Genomic DNA, 26,057 nt, shown 5'->3' with positions numbered 1-26,057 from the left:
TCTGACAATATCTAGCATAAAGAAGATACTCAATAAAAGTTTGTTGAGTGAATGAACAAAAGGAAGAGGTAGCTCAAAATTACTGAATGCTGCAGAGATTAAGAAGAATGAATCTTAACAATAAAGACACATGGATTTGACAACTGAAAAGTCCCAGGAATCTCTGAGAGAAATCTCAGTGGAGTGATGGGGAGAGATGTCAGATCACAGAGGGCTAATATGTGAGGGGTTGTTTTTTTGCATGGTTAGTGAGGAAGTAGAAGAAGCAGGGAAAAGATTTCTTTTCAGAAGTCCAGAAGTAAAAAAAGAGATAAAAATGACAGCAGCAGTGAACATCATGGTTGAGAGAAGGGGTGTGTTTATGTTTTAAAGAAGAGAGAACTTATCTCTATTGGCAGAAAGACTGAACTAGTGGAAGAGTCTTGAGGAAGTAAGAGAGAAAAGAATTTACGAAGCAAAGTCCTGGAGGAAGTGGGAAGAAGTACAACCAAGAGCACACTTAGTTATGTTTGGAATAGAAAGAGTAGCTCTTCATCTTACGAGGGAATGAGAGGATGAAGGACTAAACAGAAATCTAAGGGGAAGAGAAAGAAAAAAGGATGAAGGCAGTAGTATTGTATGAAGGCAGTAGTATTCCATATTCACAGTAGAGCAGAAGGCAAAATCATCCGTTGCAAGTGAGGAAGACAGACAGGGCATTCAGAGATTTACAAGCACGGGCAAAGTCTGGAAAGTCTAATGTACAGAATCTGAGAGAAAGTCAAGAGATGAAATTAAAAATGTTGCTATTCAGCAGTGAGCACTCAGAATCATAGAATATAAGAGGAAGAAAGGCCACTGGAGACGAGTGCAACTCCCTCATGTTAGACACGGGGCAGCTGAGATCCCAGGGAGGTGAAATTACTTGCTTTGCACAGTAAGTCTGAAGAGTTGGGTCAGAAGCTGGTGTTGGGCTCTCAGGCCAGTGCACCTGCTGCTGGACCATGCTTCCCCTACCTCAGAGAGCAGAAGCTAAGAAAATGGAAGGAGTGACAGGTTAACCAATGTTAAGAATTTCCATATTAAGTATGATAGAAAGAAGGAAACAAATACGGTTTAAGTGCCTTCTGTGTGTCAGGAACTGTTTTACATGCTTAATGGATATTATCTTAGGAGGTAGGTACCCTTATTATTCTCATTTAACAGTTGAGGAAACTGAGGCAGACACAGGTTAAGAAACTTTCCCAGAGTCACACAGCTAGTGAGTGTTACATGGATTAAAGAATAGACATCATGCTGTAAACAGTTATGGATGAAACCAAGCTAGATACAGAGGTAAGTGAAAGTAGGAAAGGGCTAGTGAAGATGGGGAACAAAGAAGCATCAAGGGACTGGAGGTGAGGATGAAGGTAGAGAGAAGGTTAGAAGGGACAGAGATGGATGTGGACAATCCTGAGTTTGAGATCTGGCGGCAGAGTAGTTGTCTCTAATGATGAGACTGAACGTGTAGGCCTGCTGATGGATGGCTTACGTAGAACAGAGATGAAGATTTGGTAAATAAGGAGACTGTGAGGTCACATGTCAGATGGGTTATCAATATGGATGATGAAATTATGGAGGATGATGGCTAGGGGCCAGAGAGAAAGGCTGACAGTTGATAAAGTCACTGAGGAAGACAGGAGAGTGTCTTGGAAGTCATTTGACAATTGTGATTAGGAAAAGAATGGGATAGGTATAGCTATAATGAACAGATTCCAAAAGAGGCAAACTTGTTGATTAATGATAGGTAAACAAATAATGGTTTGGAAACAGTACCAGGCATCAAGGCTGACCTCCCTTCCTTCCCTAGTAATACAGGGAAAGTGTCAAAAGAAATTGCCTTCATTGGAGAGGCCTGTGGATTAAGAACTAACTTTCAGTTGAGATAGAGGCAGAGGGAGTGTCCATAAAAAAGTGTATACTGGACACTGTCCCACAATAGAAGTGGCATTCCACCAGGCATAATGGAAGAGACTAGAATGAAGGATGGGTAGGCAACAATGAGGATTGGGATTGAGTATGGTTCAGCTGGATAGTGATGACAATACAGGAATGGATAAAAATGAAGGTGAGATTTTTGCTTAGGGTATAGAGAGCAGGGAGAAAAGAATCAGAGGGTTGGCAAGAAGCATGTGTTAGTGGTAGAGGAAAAAAAGTGCTAGGCAGGCAGAATCGATGAATTATTCATCATTTTAAAACAGTTAAAATACAATTTTTGTATGCAATGTTCTGATGTTATCTGTGATTTTGAATATAAAAATCTTATATAACAATATGGCAAAATGATTATTTAGTAAGCTGAAGAAATTACCTTTTCTTCCATCTCATAATCCACCCCAAATATAGGACTGGCAGAATAGACTCTGTGAAGAGAATTTATCTCCTTTACTGACTCCTGAAGTTTTTCCACAGGATCTATTTTGAAACCAAGAACATATCCTCCACTCTACAAGAAATAATAATTTTAAAAGAGCCTGAAAAAATATTTCTGTTACGTAAGAAATTATAAAGCTCTAATATCCTTGATCTCCAGAGAACAACCTCCATACTAGGCCACCTGTACTCTGTCTTACTTATCCTCTTTTCCGCCACCTCAGAGTGGGGGGACTCTGAGCACTCAGAGCCCCACCTGGGACCCTGAGCTCTGATTGGCAAGTTTTCCCTTTTTCTTTTGGTCTCAGGCCCGCTACTTTGGTCAGCTCCAAGCTGTGCACCTCCCTTTCCAACTCTAGCTCCTCACATATGTTATCTTCTATTAGAAAAGAAGCTCCTTGAGGGTAGGAATTATTTTTACTTGCTTGTATTTGTATCTCTAGCACTTAGCATACTGCCTGGTACATTGTAAGCATTAAAAATACTTTTTAATTTTTCCATTGATTTAGTTATTATAATGCATAGCAGACTGTAATGTCAAGGAACCAACTTTCTGTTGAGTTATTTCTTGGGAATAATCGTAGACTTTTAAAAGGAGACAAGTATTAGCTTTGCTAAGATTAGCTCTTCAAAGTGATATAGGATACTTGGCTATGAGAGATCCTCGGGAGAAATGGTGTAATATCTCCTGCTAGAGGTAGAAAAACTGAAAGAAGAGGAATGGCTAGACATTCAGATTTTAGGACTGAATTAAGAGAGGAAATACGTGTGTGTGTCTGTGTGTGTGTGTGTGTGTGCGCGCACGTGTGCGTGTGCATGTGTGTGTGATTTCCTAAGTCATTTCAGCTGTGTCTCACTCTTTGTGACCCTATTTGAGGTTTTCCTGCCAAACACATTGGAGGGGGTTGTCTTTTCCTTTTCTACTTCAGGGATACAGGACCTGTGGACTTAAGGCCACACATGATCCTTTTATTAAGGGGATTTGTTCTGTGAAGTTTGGATTCAAAAGGCTGCACATGAGGACCTGGAAGGCCATGTGAGGCCTCGAGGCTGCCCCCTGAACTGCACTCTAGTTTATGAATGAGGAAACTGAGGCAAACAGGTTAAGTGACTTGCCTGGGATCACACAGTTAATGTCTGAGGATCAATTTGAACTCAATTAGATGTGTCTTCCTGACTCCAGGCCTAGCACTCAATGTACTACGCCACCTAGCTGCCCACATAATTATTTTACATTAATAAATCTCTACTGGAAGTTAGTATAAACAAGGCATAAAAGTTTGTACAATGAGGATGAGAGATAATAAAATCCCAAAAAAGATCTACCCACACAATATTTTCTTAAGCTAACAAGTATTATTGTTTTTCTGGGAATATCTAAATAAGTCTTTTGTCTTCCTGTGTAACTTTACATACATAGATAAGCCCTTCTTTACTTTTGCTTCCCAGTGATGACTAGTATCACATTAATATTATATTATTAATAAATCTTTAGACCTAGGATGTCACACATCTCTTGTACTTATTAAGCACAATGTTAAAAACATTAAATATCTTACCTGTTGAGAACTCTCTATGACAAGTGCTAAACCAAACTTTGAATCTCTGACCTTTATAGAACGCTAGTTATAAAATGAAAAAGAAACAGAAATGCATTTTTTGATTATTTGGTGATAAGGATTATTTAACATTTAATATTCCTTTATGTGATTAAGCTTTTAATTCCATAATTCAATTTTTTCATAAGTGATAACTACAACATGATAAATACAATAAATACAACATGATAAATACAACCACCAATATCTGATAAAAAAAATTTCTCCCTGTATTATTACACCACGGAAATCAATTAACATACCATTTAGCAATGCTCAAATAGAATTTTCAAATGAAGAAAATCAGTAAAAGTTATCAACCACAAAACTGTACAATTTCTTAAAAATGTTTCTGACTCTGTGTCATTCATGGGTACTAGACAACTTAAAAAAAAATTAATCAAGGCCCAGCAATCTGTTAGCCCTTGAGGGCCTTTCCCTTTTGTGGCTTCTTTGGCAGAAGTGGTCCAAATGGATATGTGCTTCCTCCTCCCCACTCAATGAACCCCTCTTCTTATAATCTGAAGGATGTTTAGCATGTTTACCTAAACGAAGAAGGGACTTAGGGGATCATAATAATTACTTCAAAAGTGTAAAGGGCTGTCGTGTGGTGTCAGACTTATAAATGGCTCAAGATGACAGACCTAAAGGAAATGAATGGAGTTGACAGGGACACAGATCATAGTTTTCTTTTGTTTTCCAATCTAGCATAGCACCTACCACATAATAAATGTTTGATAAATGCTTTATTTCTTCAGCTATGTTCCTCTGATCAGTTCAGATGAAAGTCCCCTCAAGCTCTTCCTCCCCACTTACTTCTCCCATCCCTTCCTATCTCTTACCCCTTTTGTTCCTAGTGCATTCCTTTTTCTCTCTCCTTTTCTTCTGTTAAGATTATTAAAACATAATAAAACCACTGCTAGGCTCTGACATACTTAACTCTCTTTAACCCCTGATATTATTAGGGTTCTGAGGAGACACCTGTATTATCTCCCTGACAGAATGAAAATACTGGTTTGTATTTACTGTTTTATGTTTTTCTTGACTCCTGTGTCTGTATTACAAGGTTTCTATTTCATTCTAGTCTTTGCATCAGGAATGCCTGGAAGTCTGTTATTTCATTAGAAGCCCATTCCAACTTTACCCTACCCTCTTTCTCCCCTTCACCATATTTTTTCTATGCTCAGTTTTGCCAGGTTGGTTATTCTTGTATGGAAACATTAATAACCTTTTTGATAAAACATAAAATATTAAGAAATGTTTTCTCCAGCCTAAAATCCCTTGTTTGGGGGGTAGGACAAAAAAACTAAGAACTTTCTTAGGGGAATAATATTATTGCTTTTTCCTTATGTGAATTAACGGAACTATTATTCATCTAAAAGTTGTCTTCAATTTCCCTTCCCCTAAAGTTATCTGGGCTAAAACATACCCTTTTCCATAGAGAAAGGTTGTTGATATCATCTTGGGGTGGGGTCCCACTGATTCTTTGAGAGAAGTTGTCCAAAGAAAGAGTGGGATGGTGTTTTTGTTACTGAACTACTTTCTGAGACATTAACATTAAAGCTGTATTTTAATATATTGTGAGCTTTCTTTGTTCAAAATTCCTATAAATGCCAACTAAAATTTTCTTGGTTCAAAGAGACTTGTCAGAGGTCATAAGGGACCTATGCTAATTTGCTCACCTTTCTCTAAGTCAGTAAATGCTTGGATGTTAGATTACTGGTAAATAAAATTGTTTCCTAAAACACATGCTATACTATTAATATTTTTTTTCTTTGATACCTGGTCATGAGTCTAGCTAGATCTTTTACTTTTGGGGATATTCCAAACTTTCTGCTCCCTAATAGTGGTGGCTGCTAAATGTGCGATCTTGACTGTGGTTCCTTGGGATTTGAAATCTTTCTATCTACTTGCAATATTTTCCCTTTCAATATATATATACATATATATATAAACAAATTATATGTATTTTGACTATTTTGTTCCTATAAATTTTAAATTTAGAGTCTCTTTCAGAAGGATGACTGGTTGCTTCTTTACTTTCACTCTGACCTCTGGGTTCTCATAGAAGTGGGAAGCTTTCTTTCATAATTTCTTCACATATGATATCTAGTCTTTTTTTCCTTGGTCATGGCTTTCATGTAGTACAATGATTCTTAAATATTTCTTCCTGTTCTGCTTTTCAGGTCACTTGTTTATGATATAAGATACCTGACATTTTCTTCTATATCTTCAATCTTTTAACTTTGTTTTCAATATTTCTTATTGTTTCAAAAAATCATTAAATTCTGTTTGGTCTATTCTAGTTTTTGTACCTCTTGTATGAAGTTGTTAATTCTTCCTCCCTGTCCTTCAAAACTCTCATTTCTTGTCTTTTTCCCTCTAGCACTCTCATTTCATTTATAAAACCATTTGCTAACACTTACTTCATACCTTCCAGGAATTTTGTTGACCTTATGTCCACACTGTGTTCTCCTTTGAGGTTTTGACAGTAGATGTTTTTGAGCCATCCACTTCTGTGTTTGTGTTTTGGATGTCCCTGATACTAGAAAGGTTCTTCACTGAGGGACTTTTCATTATTTACTCATTCTTCTAGTCGTACTTTTCAAACTGGAACTTTTTGTTAGGGTCAGACTCAGAACACTTGTGGAGGGAATTTCTGGGCCTTATTTGATCCTGATGTGTAATTTTTGGGGTCCTACTGCTACTTTCTCTGGATACTGAATGCTGTCTTCTCACAGGGTCTCAGGACCACTGAGTATGGGGACCTAAAAGCTTTCTGTAGGCCCAAAGCAGTCTGATTTAGGGAGAAGTATGACCACTGCCCTCTTGGTCTAGAAGCTATGCTAGCTTGGTTTGGGACTAGGCAACACAATTGTAGGCTTCCTCGTTGGAGCACCAGTAGACTGATGCTGAACCAAGCTCCTGTAAGCTAGTTGGAAAGCTCTATGATTTTAGAGTGACAGTACTTCAGGCTTCCCCTGGGTCTGAGTTCCCTACCTTGTTCAATCAGCTGTAGGTCTCAGACAGAGTTGGTAATTGAATTCAAGACCCTGCTCCGGGAATAGTCACACAGCTGCTGCATGCTTCTATTTAGCCTCAGGCAAAAAGCCTGACAGTGATCTGGCACCAGTAGCAGGTTAGCAGCATATAGGCTCTGGTTATCTCTTTAGTCCATATTCAATTGCTACCCAGTTCTGGAAATCAGCATGACAGAACTACCAGCTGGCTTCTGTCCCTACTGGATCTGGGATCATTTCCTGCTCTAGGTATACATCTGTAGGTTCCAGGTTAGACCCTTGGCTAGAAGGCTCTGTGCAGTACCTTCCTGGCTAGACCAGTCCCTAGTGCCTGCAGACCTGGGTTGAAAAAATGATGGTGTTTTCTTCTTGGATTTCCTAATTCCTATTTGGCCCAGTGCTCTTTCTACATCTTTGTTGGAGTAATTGTGATTAAGAGTTAAGCTGTATTACCTTCTCTTACTCTACCATCTTTGCTGGTTTTAAGTATGTGTCTTAAAGAGCTCACCTCTAACCTAAAGTTACTTTGGGAAAGATAGTCAACAAGTATTTGTTAAATACCTATCATGTGCCAGGTAGTATGCTAGTTGGTGAGGATATAAAGAAAGACAAAAAGCAGTCCTTTTCTCAAAGAATTCCCAGTCTAATGGGGGAGAAAATATGCAAACAACTATATAAAAAAAATTTATATATATATAGAGAGAGTAAATAATCAACAGAGGGAAGGCACTAACATCAAGGAAGAAAGGCTTCTTTTAGAAGGTGGGATTTTAGTTGAGCCTTAGAAGGAAGTCAAGAGATAGAGGTGAGAAGGGAGAGAATTCTAGGAATGGGAGACAGTCAGTGAAAATGCATGGAACTGGGAGATAGAGTGTCTTCAGTGAGAGACAGCAAGAAAGTGAGTGTCACTGGACTGCAGAGTACCGGGGTGAGTAAGGTATAAAAAGACTGAAAAGACAGTGCGGAGGCCAGGTTAGGAGAGGCTTTGAACCCAGAGGATTTTATATTTGATGCTGGAAACAACAGGGAGCTACTAGAATTAACGGAATCAGGGAGGGGTAATATGGTCAGAGTTAGGTTTTACAAGATCAATTTGATAGCTGTGTGGAGGACAGACTAGAGAGGGGAGAGACTTGAGGCAGGGAGAGCAATCTGAAGGCTACTGCAATAATTGAAGCTATTTGTGATGATGGCCTTGAGTGGGATAGGTTTAGTGAAGACTTCTCAGATTGTAATTCTTCCCCCAGGGGTGAGGTAAAGCCTAAAGGCTCAAGGTTACAATATTTTTAGAATAGAATAGTTCCATATAAGGATATAAAACTGTGTAGTGTATTAGGGTCTCAATGATTGGACAAAACTCACATAATTCCTCGATGTCTTCATTTCAAAAAGGATTGGTTAGATTTCATGTCTAGAATGTAAGACCATATTCTCAGCTAATGAGGATAATGGTCAGTGGGGGGAGGAGGGACTTGCGTTAGGGTCTATATAAATCACTGCCCTTTTCTTTGTCTTTGTCTTTCCTACTCTTACAGGTTAGCCCCGCTTCTCAAGAATCGAATAAATCTCTTTTCTGTCATCACTTTGAGAGGCCTCTGAGTAATTGATTTATGTAGGGACCTGAGCCATCCCACACAGCCTGAACAAGGGTGGTAGCAGAGTCAAAAGAGAGAAGGGAGCCATATACGAGAGGCAGTGGCATGCAAATGACCGTGTGTGTGTTGCTACATATAACTATGCATGCCAGGGGGTTATTTTGTATTACCCTATATGGAAATTGTGGGAGTATTTCTGATAACCTAAATACCTTGTATGAAGTGCAAGAAAGGCCCACTTTATAATTTCTCTTCGTGGTAAGTAGGAGTATTTGAAAGTTCCAATGTACTTTACTTTTCCTAGAATGCTAACTGATAATGGCAAGCTATTTTACGTATATATTTGGATTTGTTTTCCTATGTTAAAAAACAAATCATGACCACTTTTATCATAATTAACTAGGCATTCTGAAACAATTTTAAAAATAAAAAAGGAAAAGGTGAACTAGTCTAAAACAAATCACAAAATCCTTTTTGGATTTTATAATTATATATTAGTATTTACAAAAATACTAAAAGGAAATAATAAATTTTTAAGTTATATTAATATAGGGTCACCAAAATGTGCATACTTACAATTTGCAGATATGGTATACTGACATTGAAACTGTCATTCATATTTGCATGCCAAACAATTCTCACATTAGTAATAAAAAAGGTTCCCAAATTTCCCTATAAAAATAATTTAAGATATGCATTGATTAGAATCCACAGGCTGTCCTATTATTGGAAAAAAATTCTGAATTATGCTAAATAGTTCTGTAAACAATGTCTAAATTAAGTTTTATAGTAAGCAACATCACAACTTTCTTACTTGGCTCTTACAATGTTAGAAAAATTATAGCAAGGCAAGAGAGGAAAATCTATGTGCCAACCTCCCAAAGCCCACCAGGGACACTTTGTGGCTCTTGACACCATAAACTAGAGTGTACAATTCTCTCCCAGGTAGCCATGACTACCAAACATTTATTCTAAAATTATCCAGTTTGATAGCCTAAAAATGTTAAAAGCAAATTAAGAAAAAACCAACCTAGTGCTTAAAAATAAGTGATATTTGTATAGAACGTTAAAATTTACACTTATGTAAAGTGCTTTGCATTTTTTTTGAGGCAACTAGGGTTAAATGAGTTGCCCAGGATCAGCCACACAGCTAGTAAGCATCTGAGGCAGCATTTGAACTCAAGTCCTTCTGATTCCAAGGAAGGTGCTCTATGTACCATACCACCTAGTTGGCCCTACAAAGCACTTTAGATACATTATCTCATTTTAAACTTCATAATCACACAATGAGGTAGGTTCCACAGATATTATTATTATCTCTATTTCACAAATGAGGAAAGTGAGGCTCGCAGCATTTAATCAACTTGCCCATCATCATCCTGCTGGAAAGACTGTTAGGCAAGATTGGAAACAGGTTTTCCTGACTCTAAGTCCTGAACTGAATCCCCTATAACACAATGACTCTCTACACACTGACTTTCAAAAAGAAGAAAATGTGTGTGATAATCAATGTTTGGGTTTGCCATTTCAAGTCCCAAAAAACCCCAACAACTAAAGCGATTTCTTTTGGATGACCACATTTATAAAAACAGGAAAAGGATACAAAACACATAGCACAGTTCCCAAAGTCATATTGGCACCTACAGAGGATTATGTTCAACCTTGACAGCAATTAGTTTGAAGTCATTATTATTTCAATCTATTTTCTTTGGAACATTTCTTAAAAGTGTATTACATATTTTTTTATCTCTCACTTAGTAAAAGGATATTTGTGATATCCCTAAAGACTTGCTGAAATAAAGGGAAAACATTTTTGTTTTGTTTAAATTCAACTTAATCTGACAAATACTTATTAAACACTTACATTGTGTCAGGCATTGTGTGAGGTGCTGGAGATACAAAGAGAAAAACCAGTTTCTGACTTCAAAGAGCTTACATTCTCCAGGAGGTGGGGAGTGGAGGTGTGGGGGGGTCATATACACAGATACAGTATAATAGATGCTAGAAAGGGATGGGGCAAAAGAGGGGTTCAGACTCTAGGAAATTAATTATCATTAAAAGGAGATTCTAGAATATAATACATTATAATAGACATAAATAAATTTATCCTCTTTCATATATTCTAAATTTTGCATGTAAGGGATGTTCAGAATAAAGAGAATCAGAATGTTAGTATGTAACAAGTGCTATAGTACTTGTATTTTTAACAATGTGCCAAGGAAAGGACACATTTTGTTTTCAAGAAGTTGGGAGTCATTAAAAGATTTTGCAATTTCTCAAAGACATTACAACCCATTCTCTTCTTCTTCAGTTCTGAGCCCAATTCACTGTCCATTTGCAGCATCTGATCAAGATATACACACACATACAACAGGTGGACATGCTCTACAGGCTATTCATCCAACTGCATCTTGTGATTTGGGTAATATATCATCTTCATCTACTTGGTTTTTCAAATGTGAATAGTTAGGCCAAACTCTTGAGTGCTTATGGATCTCTGTAATGTTCTGGTATTTTATGTAATCAACCCAGTGTCACCTGCAAACAGGCACATCCAGAGGACTTTACTATCTATATGGAATTCTTCAAATTGTACTAGAGCTTTTCCATCTTAGTGGCAAACACTTCTGGCTGGCATGCATCTCCCTATTTTATGCTTCATCTGATTTTAGTGATTACAGGTTGTCAAATAAGATTATCTCTGTTGTTAAATCTTTCAACGAATCTTATATAATTTTAACATGTATAGGAAGCAGCTTTCAATACTAATATTATTCTAGTTTTCTTTCATAGCCATTAGACAATAGTCTCTAAAAAATTGAGAAGGTCTGCCATCCAGAGGGCAATGGAAAGGGCTGAGGTGTATGTGAACAAGCTGAAACACATTACCAACAGGGAATTAGGAAAAGAAGCAGAACAAAGGACACCATCAAAGAAATACCCAAGAAAAAGAAGCTGAGCTAGTCAAATGGGAACAGTTTAAGTAGAACTGATGGAGACTGTAAGGTTAAGAGAAGTCAAGGAAGGCTTGAGGCACATTACGTAGACCCCTAGTAGGGAACCTGGGAACTTACAGAAGGATTTGGATGACAGTTTCCCAGAAAGGAGAGTCAGGAATGGACTGTTATCTGCACTGTTGGAGGTAATGCTTATATTGAAGAGATGCAGATCCATGAGTATCTGAGTAGACAAGTCAAGTGAAAATGACTAGTAAGGCTCTATGAAAGGCTTTATTAAAGTCTTGCCTTGAACCATACCTGATCACTGGATAAATTCCAAACGCCATTGATTTTATCATATACTTGTTCCTGTGGTAATAATCTTAGCTGTTTGTTTTGAATTAATGCACTCCTCAGTTTAAAATCACGGTACATTTTAGAAGTTTCATAAGCTCTACAAGAAAAAAAAATAGGCCAGCAAAGCTGAAAATATAATTTTTAAACTAATACTTATACATAATCAATGTAGATGCTAACCAGCTTTACAAAAGTCAGTTTTTTTATTTTTTGCTTCAATGAAGATTAGTAGTCAGTCAGTCAACAAGTATTTATTAAGTTCCTACTCTATAATGGCACCATGCTAAACACTGGAGATACTAAGAAAGACAAAAACAGTCCCTGCTCCATCTAATGGAGGAGGGAGCATGTAAACAACTATGTAGAACTAAGATACAGACAAGATAAATTAGAGAAAATCTTAGGAGGAAGGAACTAGAATTCTTGGGGTCACATAACTAATAACCAGAAATTTAAAAATTACTGGCAAACCATTTTTCTATTTTATGTTTAAAAAACTGTGTTCAAATTTAGTAGTGGCTATCTTCAACATCTAATTTTTTAGGTACAAAAAAATCTCAAATGTTCTTAATACATCATACAGAACAAACTATTCATCAGTATAGGGAATTCCTGGTGAGGAAACGCCTTCTATGGAAGATCTGCAACCATTTTACAAGTTGCAGACTTGTCAGTCAACTAGCATTAATTAAGAGTCTATCATGTGCCTGGCACTGTGCTATGCACTGGAGGTATTGTGCTGTGGTTCTATAAAGTTCCCTGGGGCACTGAGGGGTTAAGGATACTCTGAGGCCACATTCTTTCCATTATGCCATGGATGCCTCTATATTACTTTCCAGATATAAAAACATGGCCTACATATAATAGACATAGAACTTTTATTTTTCTGTTACGGTTATATTTTATACATACATATACATACATGAAACAATAATTCCTACATATATATTCCTACACATGTATTCATGCACATGTGTGTATACACACATAGAAACACCCACACCACACCCACACACAGAGAGCTAAGTGTTACTGGACTTGGAGTCAGGAAAGAATTCAATCTGACCTCAGACACTTACTAGCTGTGTGACTAGGTAAGTCATTTAATCTGTCTGCCTCAGTTTCCTTAATTATAAAATGGGTACAATAAAAGCACCTACTTCTCAAGGTTATTATGAAGATAAATGAGATAATATTTATAAAGTATTTAGCACAGTTCTCAGCACACAGTAGGTGCTGAAGATATGCTTCTTTCCTTCCTTCCTATATTTATCCTCCAAACTCCCTTTTTCTCATGTTCCTATTTTTGCCAATGATATTAATTCTGTCATTAAAAGGGCTTAAAACCACAGAACTAGGCTGCTCACACTGATCTTTGAACAAATTATGTTTTTTTCCACCGAGCTTGGTAAATATGTGTTGGCTTATACTGTTTTGTCTGCTTAAAATACCCTCTCTTCTCTTCTCTTCTCTTCTCCACCTTTCTAAATCACACATCCTTAAAGGCCCAATTCTCTACAAAACTTTCCCAAACCATTCTGGTCCATATCGATCTATCCAATGAATATCCCATAATACTTATTATCACTTCTTTGGACACTTAATATAACAGAAATAATACAATACGTTATATGATAATATAACTAATAAAAATTATTTACATATTGTATTATATTTATATGTTATATTTAAATATTTCATGCATGTACACCTTATCTTCCCAAGTGGACGATCAACTCCCTGGAATCAGGAACTGTTGCTTGTTTTTTAAAATCTACCCCATTGCTAGGCACACAGCTGGAACCCATGAATGAAACAAAGAATAAAGTAAAACTTTAATCAGAAGTCTCAAGGAACTGGGCATTATGGTTAACTGTACTTTCTTATTAACTGAGGTTTCACCAGAGAATCATTTTTATTTCAACTACTATTGAAATACATCAGTCTGTTTTCCTGGGTTGGTAAGTATATTATACTGAGGAAAACATTTCCTTGATGCATTAGGATCTTACATTGACTTAGGATCAGCATTCTGAACATCAATGATGATCATAATAATATGGAAGTAGAAAACATAGGAAAGTAGCCTGAACACTCTACTAACTCAGAAACATATCCTAGAAGTTTTTTTGTATGTTTGCTTAAAATGCTAATACCTAATATAATCTTCTCATTTCCCTTTTTCTGATACAGAATAAATGCAGAATATTCTGGATAAATGAGGATTCTCATTAACTGAATTATAATTAGTTCTAGTTTTACTGCATGTATAAATTGGCTAACAATTTTGCAATATCAATAAAAGGGTTTCCTTAGTTCTCAAAATTCTAGGAAATTATGTATAAGCAACATCAAATAAATGTAGCTACAAAATTGTGTCTCTTATTTCTAGACTTTGTTACATATAGACACATAGACACACACACACACACACACATACACACACACACACACTATAAATCATGGCTAAAGAAAACTTCAGTAAATTCCAAGAAATGTGAAATTTCTATTTCTCTAATCATGTACCCTTCATGAGAAAATATGTATAACATCTGTATCCTGTCAAGTGGATACTGAAGGGGCCCAGTTCCTGAAATTGCCATCTTCCTATTATCAAAACAACTTCTAATATTATACTCAAATGTTTGTATCTTGACTATACAGATACAAAATGAAATGAAGCACTTGCTGAAGTAGAGCTAACTTGATCCAAATAGTTGAGGCAAACAAATAAAAAACAACCAATAAAAGCAACCATTGTTTTAATGAGAGAAAAGCAGTCTCAAATTCCTCAGCTTTCTAGTGAGATTGCCTATATTAACTCAACTCTCCATCGTTCTTCATCTAGCTATGTACTGTGGACAAATAAGAATCCTGGAAAAACTTTTAATGTTTCAACTTACAAATGAGATGAAAAAATGAACTTTTATCAGGTTTCTGGTAAGAATTTTATTTCACATTATTATTCTGGGAAAATGATGTCCTATTCTTCTCTGCACTTTCTTTAATACATGTGCCTTGATATCATAAAGTGACTAAATAGTCTCTAATAATTCAAAAAAAATTTTTAACCATACCTGTGTACTGCAATGACAGAGGTAAAAAGTCTAGGATTCCCAGGAACCACATTTGTAAATATAAACTCAAAACGAGTATTGTTACATTTTGTTAGTATATAAAGAGCTTCAGTCTGGCCCCGTAACTTCTGTAAGAACAAATTGTTCATGTTTAGTAATAGTTTCTATTTCATCGGTAATTATTAGTTAAGAGTGAAAAATGAGGTTAAAATGCAAATAAAAATAAAGCAGATCTAAACTATACCTTTGCTATACGTTTAATGGTTAAGGACTAGCCTTATAATTCCACTGATATAAAGACTCCTGGGTAAGGAAGCTCCTTGTACCAATGCAAGCTGGCATCTTCTCCGCAATTTATGATTTCAGAGAGTTGTCTAGAGCATAAAGCGGTTAAATGACTTGCCCAGATTCACCCAGCTGGGATGTGTTCAAGGTAGGACTTGAACCCAGGTCCTCCTGGCCTTGAGATTAGTTCTCCATCTACTCTCCATGCTGCCTCAACATTTTTAACAAACTGAAAAGATTTCTGACTTATAATTGCTTGTTATATTTTTAATAAATTTAATAAATTTTATACTTTTCATACTCACAGAATTAGCAGCTCTTGTTGTAATATTGATTATGCAGTTGTAGCCAACAGCTGAAGTTAAAAAAATATATATAATATAAATGTTATAGTAAATTAAAGACAATACATAGTGCAAGAAACAAAAAGTACAACCTTCTATACTTTTGAACACCAACTACAGTGGAATAAAGGTTTTTTAAAGCTCATAAATTATTGTCAGTATACTTTTTTTTTAGGAGGCAAAGGAGAACTAGACATTCAATTCTAGAATAACTTATTTGCTTCTTCCCAAAAATATAAAAATCCAGCATGTGAGAAGTCTGCTCTTTTACAGTTCACATAACATATCCTTAAATGAAATTTGTTATCTTTGTGCCAGATGAAAAAGTCCATAAATGGATAGTGGGAAATCAGAAAATAATTACTGGCAAACTCTAAGACATTACATTATTTTAAATTGTTTTAAAGATTAAAAACACAAATTATCATGACTATTTACTACTACATAATTATGAGAAATAACAACTTCCTTGTCTGTTGCTAAAGGAAACAGTTTGGATTATAAAATTTAAGTCAAAAGTAAGTATCAAAAAATGACAAAACAAAGAGAAATCACACTGCAGAGACAGGAAAAGATCATCTGGCAAGGGTTTAATTTCTAAAAAGTCCCCCAAATTCTCTTTTCTGAAGCCCTAATCCCATTCTAGAAAAGATGATCTGTCTGAAGAAAAAAATAAAATAATGCAGAGAAAACATTTATGTTTGTATTATGATGCAAACTTTGATTACTCTATATATAGACTTCTTGACATTTTATGAGTAAGTTCTTTTTATGGCATATACTGTTAGGTGTTATAAACAACTATGAGAATATAGTAATTTACTCTATGGACTTAGTATCTTTAAGTTAACTTAAATATATATATATACTTACAAAGATTGACTCTGGGTAATGCCAAAGAATGCCATATAATTCTCAAATTTGTCACTAACAATCTACCTGGAATAAAAAGAACTGAAATGTTTAGCTGGCCTAGAGATTTTAATTTGTAATACATCTGTGAAATGAGAAATCTATGAATTTTCAACTAATCAGCAACAAATTCAGATTTATAGAATACTTTACAATTAAAGTATTTTATACACATTATCTCATATAATCCATAGCACTACTGTGAAGCAGGAGTGCAATTATTGTCCCCATTTTACAGATGAAGAAACCGAGATTCATAGAGAATAAGTACTCAGAGCCAAGATTTAAAGCTAGGTCTTCCAACTATACCACCCATTCATGTGCTCACTCAAAAAGTTATCGATAACTATGCTTTTCTGTGCTCAAGGCATAGTGTTGTATCATCAAATAAAGATCACAGAGGATGTCAGAGGTTTAGAAGACAGTGAAAAAGAAAAGTTTGAAGCACTGAGTGAAGATAGTTTTTTTAATAGGAATTTGGCTGAGTATAGGGGAAAAGATGGTTGCTAGTGGGGATGATAAAATCTGAGGATGATTTTTTAAGGATAGCGGAGATTTGGACATCTTTGCAGGAAGCAGGGAAGGAATAGGTTGACAGGAAAAGATTTCATATTAGACAGAGGGGATGATAGTGGAGGCAATCTGCCAGAGAATATGGGAGGGACTGGGATCAAGGATACACACAAAAGTACAGCTCTGAGGTACCATCTCACACCTATCAAATTGGCTAATATGACAAAAAATAAAAATATTAGATGTTGGAGGGGATGCAGGAAAACTGGGACACTAATGCACTGTTGCTGGAGCTGTGAACTGATCCAACCTTTCTGGAGAGCAATCTGGAACCATGCCCAAAAGGGATGTAAAACTGTGCATACCTATTAGTCTAGCAATACCACTTCTAGTCTATATTCCAAAGATATTAAAAAAAAAAAAAAAAAGGAAAAGGACCTATTTGGTTTTAAAAATTTTTTTCCTTTTAAATATTTACTTATTTTTAGTTTACAACATATAGTTTCATAGGCTTTTGAGTTTTAAATTTTCTTTCTCTTCCTCCCCTTCTCCTTCCTCAAGACGGCATGCAATCTGATAGAGGCTCTACATATACATTCATATTAAACATATTTTCACATTGGTCATGTTGTAAAGAAGAATTAGAAATAAAACAAAACAAAACAAAAATGAAAGAGAGCAAACAGCACATTTCTATCTGCATTCAGATTCCATAATTCTTACTCTGGATGTGGATAGCATTTTCCATCATGAGCCTTTTGAAATTGTCTTAGAAACCTTGCATTGCTGAGAACAGCCAAGTCTATCAAAGTTAGTCATTAAACAATGTGGCTGTAACTTCCTACAATGTTTTCCTGGTTCTGGTCACCTCACTCAGCATCAGTTCATGTAAGTCTTTTCAGGTTTTTCTGAAGTCCCCCTACTCATCATTTCTTATACCACAATAGTATTCTATTACATTCATATACCACAACTCATTTAGCCAGCTCCCAATTGATGGGCATCCCCTCAATTTCCAATTCTTTGCCACCACAAAAAGAGCTGCTGTAAATATTTTTGTACATGTGGGTCTTTTCCCATTTGTATAATCTCTTTGGGATACAGCCCTTGAAGTGGTATTGCTGGAACCAATGGGTATGTACAGTTTTATAGCCCTTTTGGCATAGTTCCAAATTGCTCTCCAAAATGGCTGGATCAGTTCACAACTCCACCAACAATGCATTAGTGTTTCAAGAAAAGGAACTATTTGTACAAAAATATTTATAGCAGCTCTTTTTATGCTGGCTAAGAGCTGGAAATCAAAGGGATGCCCATCTGTTGGGGAATGGCTAAACAAGCTGTGATATCCAATTGTGATGGAATATTATTGTCCTATAAGCAATGACAAGCAGGTTGATTTCAGAAAAACCTGGAGAGACTTACATAAGCTGATACAAAGTGCAGTGAACAGAACCAGGAGAACACTGTACATGGTAACAGCAATATTATATAATGAAGAATTGTCAACCACTTAGCTATTCTCAGCAATACAATGATCTAAGACAATCCCAAAGGACTCATGATGAAGCATTCTATCTACCTCCAGAGAAAGAACTGATATTGTCTGAATACAGACTAAATGAAGTGTGCTATTTTTCACTTTCTTTCATTCTTTTTCTTTTGAGTCCTCTTGCACAAAATGACTAATATGGAAATGTTTTACATGACTGCATATGTATAACCTATATGTGATTGCTTAGGAGGAGGGAAGGGAGGAAACGATAGAATTTGGAACTCAAAATGTAAAAAAAATCCCAAATTTAAAAAATTGTTTTAACAATTTTAATTTAATTTAACAATTTAATTGGGGGAAGAATGAAATATGTTAAATTTAAAAAATTAAAATATTTCCAAGAAGCTCAAAAAAAAAAGGGCTTGGTTTTGGCAAGGAGGAGGAGACTCAAGTAAAGAAGGAGCTAGTTTGAAAAAATGTAATGGGTATGTGAGATAAGGAGTAGGGAAGAAAAAAGAGCTTGTAGAGACTGGCTTCTATTTTTTTAGTTAAGTATGAGGAGAGGCGCTGTGGTTGGGGGTAGGGAAAGGTGAGCTGGTAGAAGGCTTGAGGAGAGACGACAAGGCATGGAAGAACTGCTGTGGTGAGCAGAATAGGAAATCAATTAGGCAGGAGTAGAAGGATTGCCTTGCTGAGGTGAGGGACCAGCTGAGATTTGAGAATGTAAATTGACAACCACACAGTTTTATGACTTCCTCCAACTCTGTTCAGCAGCACAAGGAGAAGCAAAGGAAGTGGATAGTGGGAGTAAGATGGAATGGGATATGGCAATGTGTGAGTGGAAATGATGGGGTGATGGGACCTGGACCCCAAAAGGCAAAGACCATATCTCTGGATGCAATCCAGAATCTCAGCAAGGCCCCTGTGAGAAAGTTCTCTCCTTGTTACAGGCACACACAGAGCTGACACTGTCATTCATTGCTCAGATAAAGGCTATCTGTACAGGCATGGAGTGCCTGGCTCAAAGACTCTGCCTCTGGTGCCTGGAATAGGACTATCTTGTCCCTTCAACAAAGCTAGCTCTGCTGACTCCCTGAATTTTCCCATACATTCCAGCAGGCCAGCACCTGGACTACCTGCATATATACGCCCACTCCCTAATCCCACCCCAATCACCTAATTAACATACTTGACAGGCTTTTCCCTGCCCGGTTTCCATATAAGCATTATTATCATTATTAGCTTTCAAGTTCCCTAAGGAACTTTGTCCTCTTCTGAAAGGGTCACAATAAACTTTGCTACTAGACTGTGTTAATAGGATTTTACTGAGCCAGTAAGCCTCTTTCCAGGGTGTGAATTCATTCCAGGTAACAATGCCCTGTACCCTGACATTTTGAGGGTTCCAGCACCCCTAAACACATCAGAAATATGACCAGAGAATAAGGATTCAAGAGTAGAGAGCGGTGTGACATTGAACTGGTTCACCAAGAGAAAGGAGGATAGAGTAGCTAGTGTAATAGTGAACCTGTGGCCTCAAGGGGACATGTAGCCCTCTAGGTCCTCAAGTGCAGCCCTTTGACTGAACCCAAACTTCACAGAACAAATTCACTTAATAAAAGGATTTGTTCTTTAAAACTTGGGCTCATTCAAAAGGCTGCACCCGAGGACCTAGAAGGTCATATGTGGCCTTGAGGCCACAGGCTGCCAATCCCTGGGAGTAGTAAGGCATAGAATGAGATAAAATGGGAAAAGATTATTATCAGATAACAGAATTTCAGAGATCTTGAACATAGAAATATTCAAAATTGTACTATGTACAGAGTAACAGCAGGATGACCAGCTGTGAATGACTTAGCTCTCTCAGCAATACCATGATCCGAGACAGCTCCGAAGGACTTTAGATTAAAAATGCTATCCATCCCCAGAGAAAGAACTGATGGTGTCTGAATACAGACTGAAGTATATTTTTTATTATTTTTCTTGAAGTTTTTTTTGGTCTATATTTTCTTTCACAACATGACTATTATGGAAGTCTTTTGCATGACTGCATATGTATAACCTGTATTGAATTGCTTGCCTTCTCAATAGGGGAATGGGGGGTGGGGTGAGGAGGGAGGAAGGGAAAGAATTTGGAACTCAAAGTTTTAAAAATGAATGTTAAACACTGATTGTACATGTAACTGGGGGAAAATAAGATATTAAATACATTTTTTAAAATTGTAAAAAAAAAAGTGAGACTACGAGCTAGGTCCTGAACTCATTGAGAAAGAAAGGATATTTAATGGCCATCCTGATATGAACTGGGTGAGAAATTTTAATAGAATGAACTACAAAGGAAGAGAGACTGCTGAGTGATGTCTGTAGAGGGAGGGTCTGGAAGTAGTAATGGGAACTAAGGAGTGTGCTGGATTCCCTCATTGGAATCACTGAGTTGGAAGTATGAGAGAAGGTAAAGCTACAGTCAGCAGTGAAAAGAACAGCCAGGAATTTAGTGTCATGGGGACAGGAGGATGGGGAAGTCTCAGTGAACACTAGTAAATGGAAGAAGAGAGTGGGAAGGAAGAATGGAAGGGAATTTGTAGAGAACTTCTAGAGAACACAGTGGAAGGAGCAGCCAGATCTGGAGTAGAACTTTGGGAGTTTAGGGGTGAGGTGGATAGGAATGAGGGAATAGACAGCAAGGTCTGGGGAATGATACCCTTTTCAGGGGCATTCCTCAAATTATATCACTTAGCATAAATTCAGTCCTACCTCAACAGTACTTAGTATCATACACTGCTTGTGACAGATGCTCAATGAATGTTTATGGACAGAAGAAATGTTATACTATTCACTCAGGTCATTGGGTAGAAAGGATAGAAGTCATAAAACAGAGATTTTTATCAGAATAAAAGAGAGCAATGAATTATCTCTGTGGAAAATATATTCTCAACTCCCTTAAGTGAAAAAATCCAAAATTATTACCATATAGCTACTATATAGATTTTACTATCATATAGATATTATAGGAAATAATCTATATGAATATAGATATTCATATAGATTATTGTTACTGTATAGATATTATTTGTATAGGTAAATGAGATATCATTACTATACAAATAGATATACTATATGAAGATATTATTATATAATCACTGTATACATATACTATATAATTTACTCTCAAAGTTACCTGAAAACTGGGGAATATTTACAGGAAACGTACATAAGTATCACAGAAAAGAGAACTAAATAGTTAAACAAGTTGAATGGTTTATATTGATTGTTTATATTGAAGCAACATATTTTTTCATATTGATTTAATAACATTTTAAAATAAATGCATTTAAATTAAATTTAATTCAACTCAGAGTATCAAACAAATCAAACAAATAAACATCAAAGATAAGTTAATACTAGTAAATGTACTCACCTCTATCCCCATTGTTTCCTTTGGTATCTTCTATTGAATCTAAACAATCAATAAGGACCTCTCCAGGTCTTGTTTTCATTTGTCTAAAATAAACAAAGTCCTTGAGTTTCCCCGCACCAATGGAAATATATTACAATCTTTTATCTAAAAATAACATAATCACTTACAATGCCTTCATTTATTGGAACAAGCATATTTTGACTACTAATTATGTACAAAATCCAAAATAAAGTGATGACATAGTCCTGGTCCTTCAGGAACTCAGAATTTAGTTAAGGAGACAAGACATATACACATGAAGTGATAATGCAAGGCAGCACATAATTATCAGGATGACTGAAGATGACCCAGGATGAGGCAGTTGGGGTTAAGTGACTTGCCCAAGGTCACCCAGCTAGTGAGTTGTCAAGTGTCTGAGGTGAGATTTGAACTCAGGTCCTCCTGACTCCCACACTGGTGCTCTTATCCATTGTACCACCTAGGGGTAGTGGGGATTCTTTTCAGGTATGGGGTTGGACTAGGTTGTCCCTGTGATCCCTTCCCACTCAAATTCAGTGACACAAAAAAGAGGAAGTGGGACATTAGTTGGACCTTGAAAAATGGGTAGAATGGGAAGAGTTGGAAGGGTGAAGAGAATAGCTTGGCTGGAACAGAGATTTCAGATTAGGGAGTGCTACTATGAGATAAAGTTAGATAGGTTGGGGGATATTAAATTATGAAGGGAATTCACTGATGGAATATGGATTTTTAATCCCGTTGACAATAGTCAATGGAAGATTTTGTGATAATTTGTTGATAATTTGTGATAATTTATTGAAAAAATGCTTTCAGAAGATTAGTGTTGATGGGTTGAAATGGGAGGAGAAGGAAGTAGGAAGACTAGTTTAGAGGTTGTAGTCTGGCAGTGATTTGAGCCCTTGGGTAGGGATTTTTGTTTGTCTTTGTCTTCTCTCTAGGATTTTGTGACGGAATTCTCCTAAGTTTTCCTTCTGGCTAACCTCTCTTTCTTGGTCTCCTTCAGTGGATCTTCACTCAAGTCACTGTTTTTGGTTGTCTTATTCTCCTTCAGTGACCTCAGCTTCCTCAGCTTCAGCTATCATTCCTATGCTAATGATTCTCTTGTCTACTTATCCAGCCCCAACCTCTCTCCTAATTTCCTCTCATCTCCGACTACCTATAGACATCTCAAACTGGATGTACTAAAGACATTCTAAACTCAACGTGTCCTAAACCAAACTCATTATCTTTTCCCCACAAGCTCTCCTCTTTTTTTTTTCTAACTTTCCTATTACTGTATTCTCCTAGTCACCTAGGTGTCATCCTTGAATCTGTACTCTCTCGTCCCTTCCTCCCTATATCCAATCTGTTGCTAAAAATTCTCTCCCTCCTTATCGACACTAAATCCCACCATGGTCAAAAGCTGCCTTTTTTCCTTTGGGTTTACTGGCTACACTTCTTGCTCAAAGACCAAGCCTTAAACCCAATTCACTCTCATAGGCTGGACAACAAGTCCCCACCCACCTAGCACAGAGTGAATGTAATAACTAAATAGCAATTGTTTCTCTTTTACCCAGAAACCCTGAGGGTCTTCCCCTTGCAATTTGATTTTTTTTTTTTATTAAAGGGACAATCCCTTGAGTAACTTAAAGAAGCCTGTTCACTGTATGGGGGTATCTCACTCTAAGTGAGCTTGTGATACGACCTTAGCCTGAAAGGGCCAGGGTCTCCCACTGCATCCTGAGCCTTCTTCAGTCGTCCTGATGAATATCAGACCACTGGACCCAGATGGCTCAGAAGAAGTGAGGTCGGTGACCTCGCACAGCCCTCCCTCACTCAAATCAAAGTCGACTGCAAGTCACATCACCATCTTGACGTCATGGTCCTCTTCCAGAACGAAGGACAAACACTACCTGTGAGTGAACAGCCCCTCCCTCCCCTCTAGAACCAAGGGCAAACACAACAAACCCCACCTTTACACGAAGCCTTGCCCAATCCCTCTTAATCCCAGCACCCTCCCTTATCTCCAGTTTATCCTGAAAACGGGTTGTTTGTACACAGTTAGCGGGACATATCTCCAATAGAATGAGATCCTTGAGAGAGGACTGTCTTTTGCCTTTGTATCTCCCCCCACCCCTTCCCTGGCACAGTGCCTAGTATACAGTAAGCGCTTAATAAACGCCCGTTGCCAGCCAAGATGCTTCTACCATAGAAAGCTGAGAGATGAGAACAGCCACGCTGCGTTCCGGGGGTTCCCGCGCCCCTCACTGCCCGGAGGGGTGGTCAGCAGCAGCCAGCCCAGTCCGGGCAAGCCCGCAGCCTCCAGCTCAGTTCCGGCCTCTCCCAGCCAGCCTGGGGCTGGACCTTCGGACGTGTCCCGCTCATCCCCCCACCCCAGGCCGCGAAGAATCGGGCCCCTTCGGGTGTCGTCGGCTACTCACTGAGAGGACACGTCGAACCGGACATCTCGATCCTCCCAAAGCGCGTCCAGCACCGACATGGCGGCCTAGGTCTCGGGCCGATTCCGGGGCCGCGTCCCCTGGGCTCCTAGGTAACCGCGTCTATCACGGTTCTACGGCGAGCGCCGGGAGCCAAGCTTCCCAGAGATTGCGCCTGCGCCTTTCCTAACCCTCCTCCCCTCCCCCGCTCCCCGGGAATAGTGGGCGGGGTTGCCGTGGGAGCCGGCGCCTGGCTGCCGGTTCTTTGCTCTTCCAGTGCCCGCCACTGGGCGAGGGGTTTGCCGTCTGGAGGTTTTTTGCTAACCCCAATCCAGCTATTTCTGCAACACTCTGTAGTCCTGCCAGCTCCCATCCCCCTACCTTAGAGCTCTCTTCCCTCCTTAGAGCCTTCTCTTTCTCCGCCCCTTCTCTGGAAGCTCAGATCCCCTAGAAAATCCGAGACTGCAATAGCTTTATCCTGTCAGCCAGTCCAGCAACAAGCATTTATTAACTTCCTACTGTCTACCGCGCACAGTGCTAAGCATGTATTAGGCACCTGTATGGGCCGGGCCCTGTGCTAAGCTCTAGGTGTGCAAAGGAGAGAAAAAGACAGTCCCTTCTCGCAAGGACCTCGTAGTCCAAAAACAGAGGAAAAGACAATATGCAAATCACTAAGAATAAATAAATGATATATACTGGATAATTTGGGGATGATCAGTTGGAGGGAGGCGCTAGCATTATGAAGAATGGGGTGTCACAAGGAATTAACACCCCCCTCCAGTTTATTCCGGCTTTAGACCAAACCCAAAAATTTTTCTGTTATGGACTTTTTTAAAAAATTTATTTAAAGAATTACCTAGTTCTTTACTTTTCCCCTTACTACTACCCAGGAGCAGCCTCACTTTCCTCAAAATATCACCCAAGCTCCCCAGTGAATTTGAGGAAAGAGTTAAAACGATTTATGCTTAAGGAAAATCTCTCCTCTTCCCTTCTTTTCTGTCACATCCCCTTTACCAAAGCCAGCTCTTCCATAGGGTGGTGAAACTTGAAGCATTTTAAAAGCTCTTTTCTCTCTCACAGCTTCTTGACTACATTGTCCTCCTCTGCCTTATTCTTGTCTCTCCTTCCCCGGTAATCCCCAAAGTAAACCTTTCTACCCGAGCACCTCCGAAGTTCAAATTCCCACTGCTAGGGTAACTCTTTCATTTGGACCGAAAAATCACTCACCCTTTCCCACCATACTCCTATTCCTTCACACAGCAAGTTAGCTAGCCCGTTAGCAATTTGTAATTACATTAGCGTGGATTTATTTATCAGATTATCTGGAAATGGAATCTAGGTAAATTCAATGAGGATAAAGTCGAGTTTATAGAATCGTGGTGCGGAGGGGCAGACAGGAGTCAGGGTAGAGAAGTAAGTTGGCATTCAGGAGGGCACATGAAGATCTTTTGGAGTAAGGGTTGAAATGCTGCCCAAAACAGACTGAATCCTTTACTGTTATGGTGACCAAAAAAATTAAGCCGGGTAAAGACTGTGTGAGTGAGACCTGGACAAGAACTGGTTCCGATCCAGGGACACGAAGTTTGATAATGCAGCTGGTGACTCAATGGAAACTGTTAAGGCTTCTATTCCTCTCCTTAGTTAATCCTTGCTTGGAGGCAGCATGATGCAGTGCAAAAGAGTC

The 26,057-nt window shown here is 37.9% G+C and overlaps 1 protein-coding gene across 1 annotated transcript in view; it reads right to left on the bottom strand.

Annotated features, from left to right (window-relative positions):
- The window catches only part of BBS5 (Bardet-Biedl syndrome 5), a 29,688-nt gene extending 5,187 nt beyond the window's left edge, over positions 1 to 24,501 (bottom strand). The window contains exons 1-9 of the mRNA XM_072612246.1: positions 24,377 to 24,501; positions 21,939 to 22,021; positions 16,480 to 16,545; positions 15,568 to 15,617; positions 14,978 to 15,105; positions 11,862 to 11,997; positions 9,181 to 9,276; positions 3,951 to 4,013; positions 2,330 to 2,464 (exon numbers count right to left, since the gene is read on the bottom strand). Of these exons, the coding sequence (XP_072468347.1) occupies positions 2,330 to 2,464; positions 3,951 to 4,013; positions 9,181 to 9,276; positions 11,862 to 11,997; positions 14,978 to 15,105; positions 15,568 to 15,617; positions 16,480 to 16,545; positions 21,939 to 22,021; positions 24,377 to 24,435 (816 nt within the window). The 5' untranslated portion in view covers positions 24,436 to 24,501. The remainder of the gene's footprint in view (positions 1 to 2,329; positions 2,465 to 3,950; positions 4,014 to 9,180; positions 9,277 to 11,861; positions 11,998 to 14,977; positions 15,106 to 15,567; positions 15,618 to 16,479; positions 16,546 to 21,938; positions 22,022 to 24,376) is intronic.
- Positions 24,502 to 26,057: the final 1,556 nt, after the last annotated feature.

Source organism: Notamacropus eugenii, chromosome 5 (genome assembly GCF_028372415.1).
Source record: "Notamacropus eugenii isolate mMacEug1 chromosome 5, mMacEug1.pri_v2, whole genome shotgun sequence".
Classification (NCBI taxonomy): Eukaryota; Metazoa; Chordata; class Mammalia; order Diprotodontia; family Macropodidae; genus Notamacropus; species Notamacropus eugenii.
The sequence above is the reverse complement of the archived record's forward strand: the minus strand, read 5'-3'. Positions and strand labels throughout refer to the sequence as shown.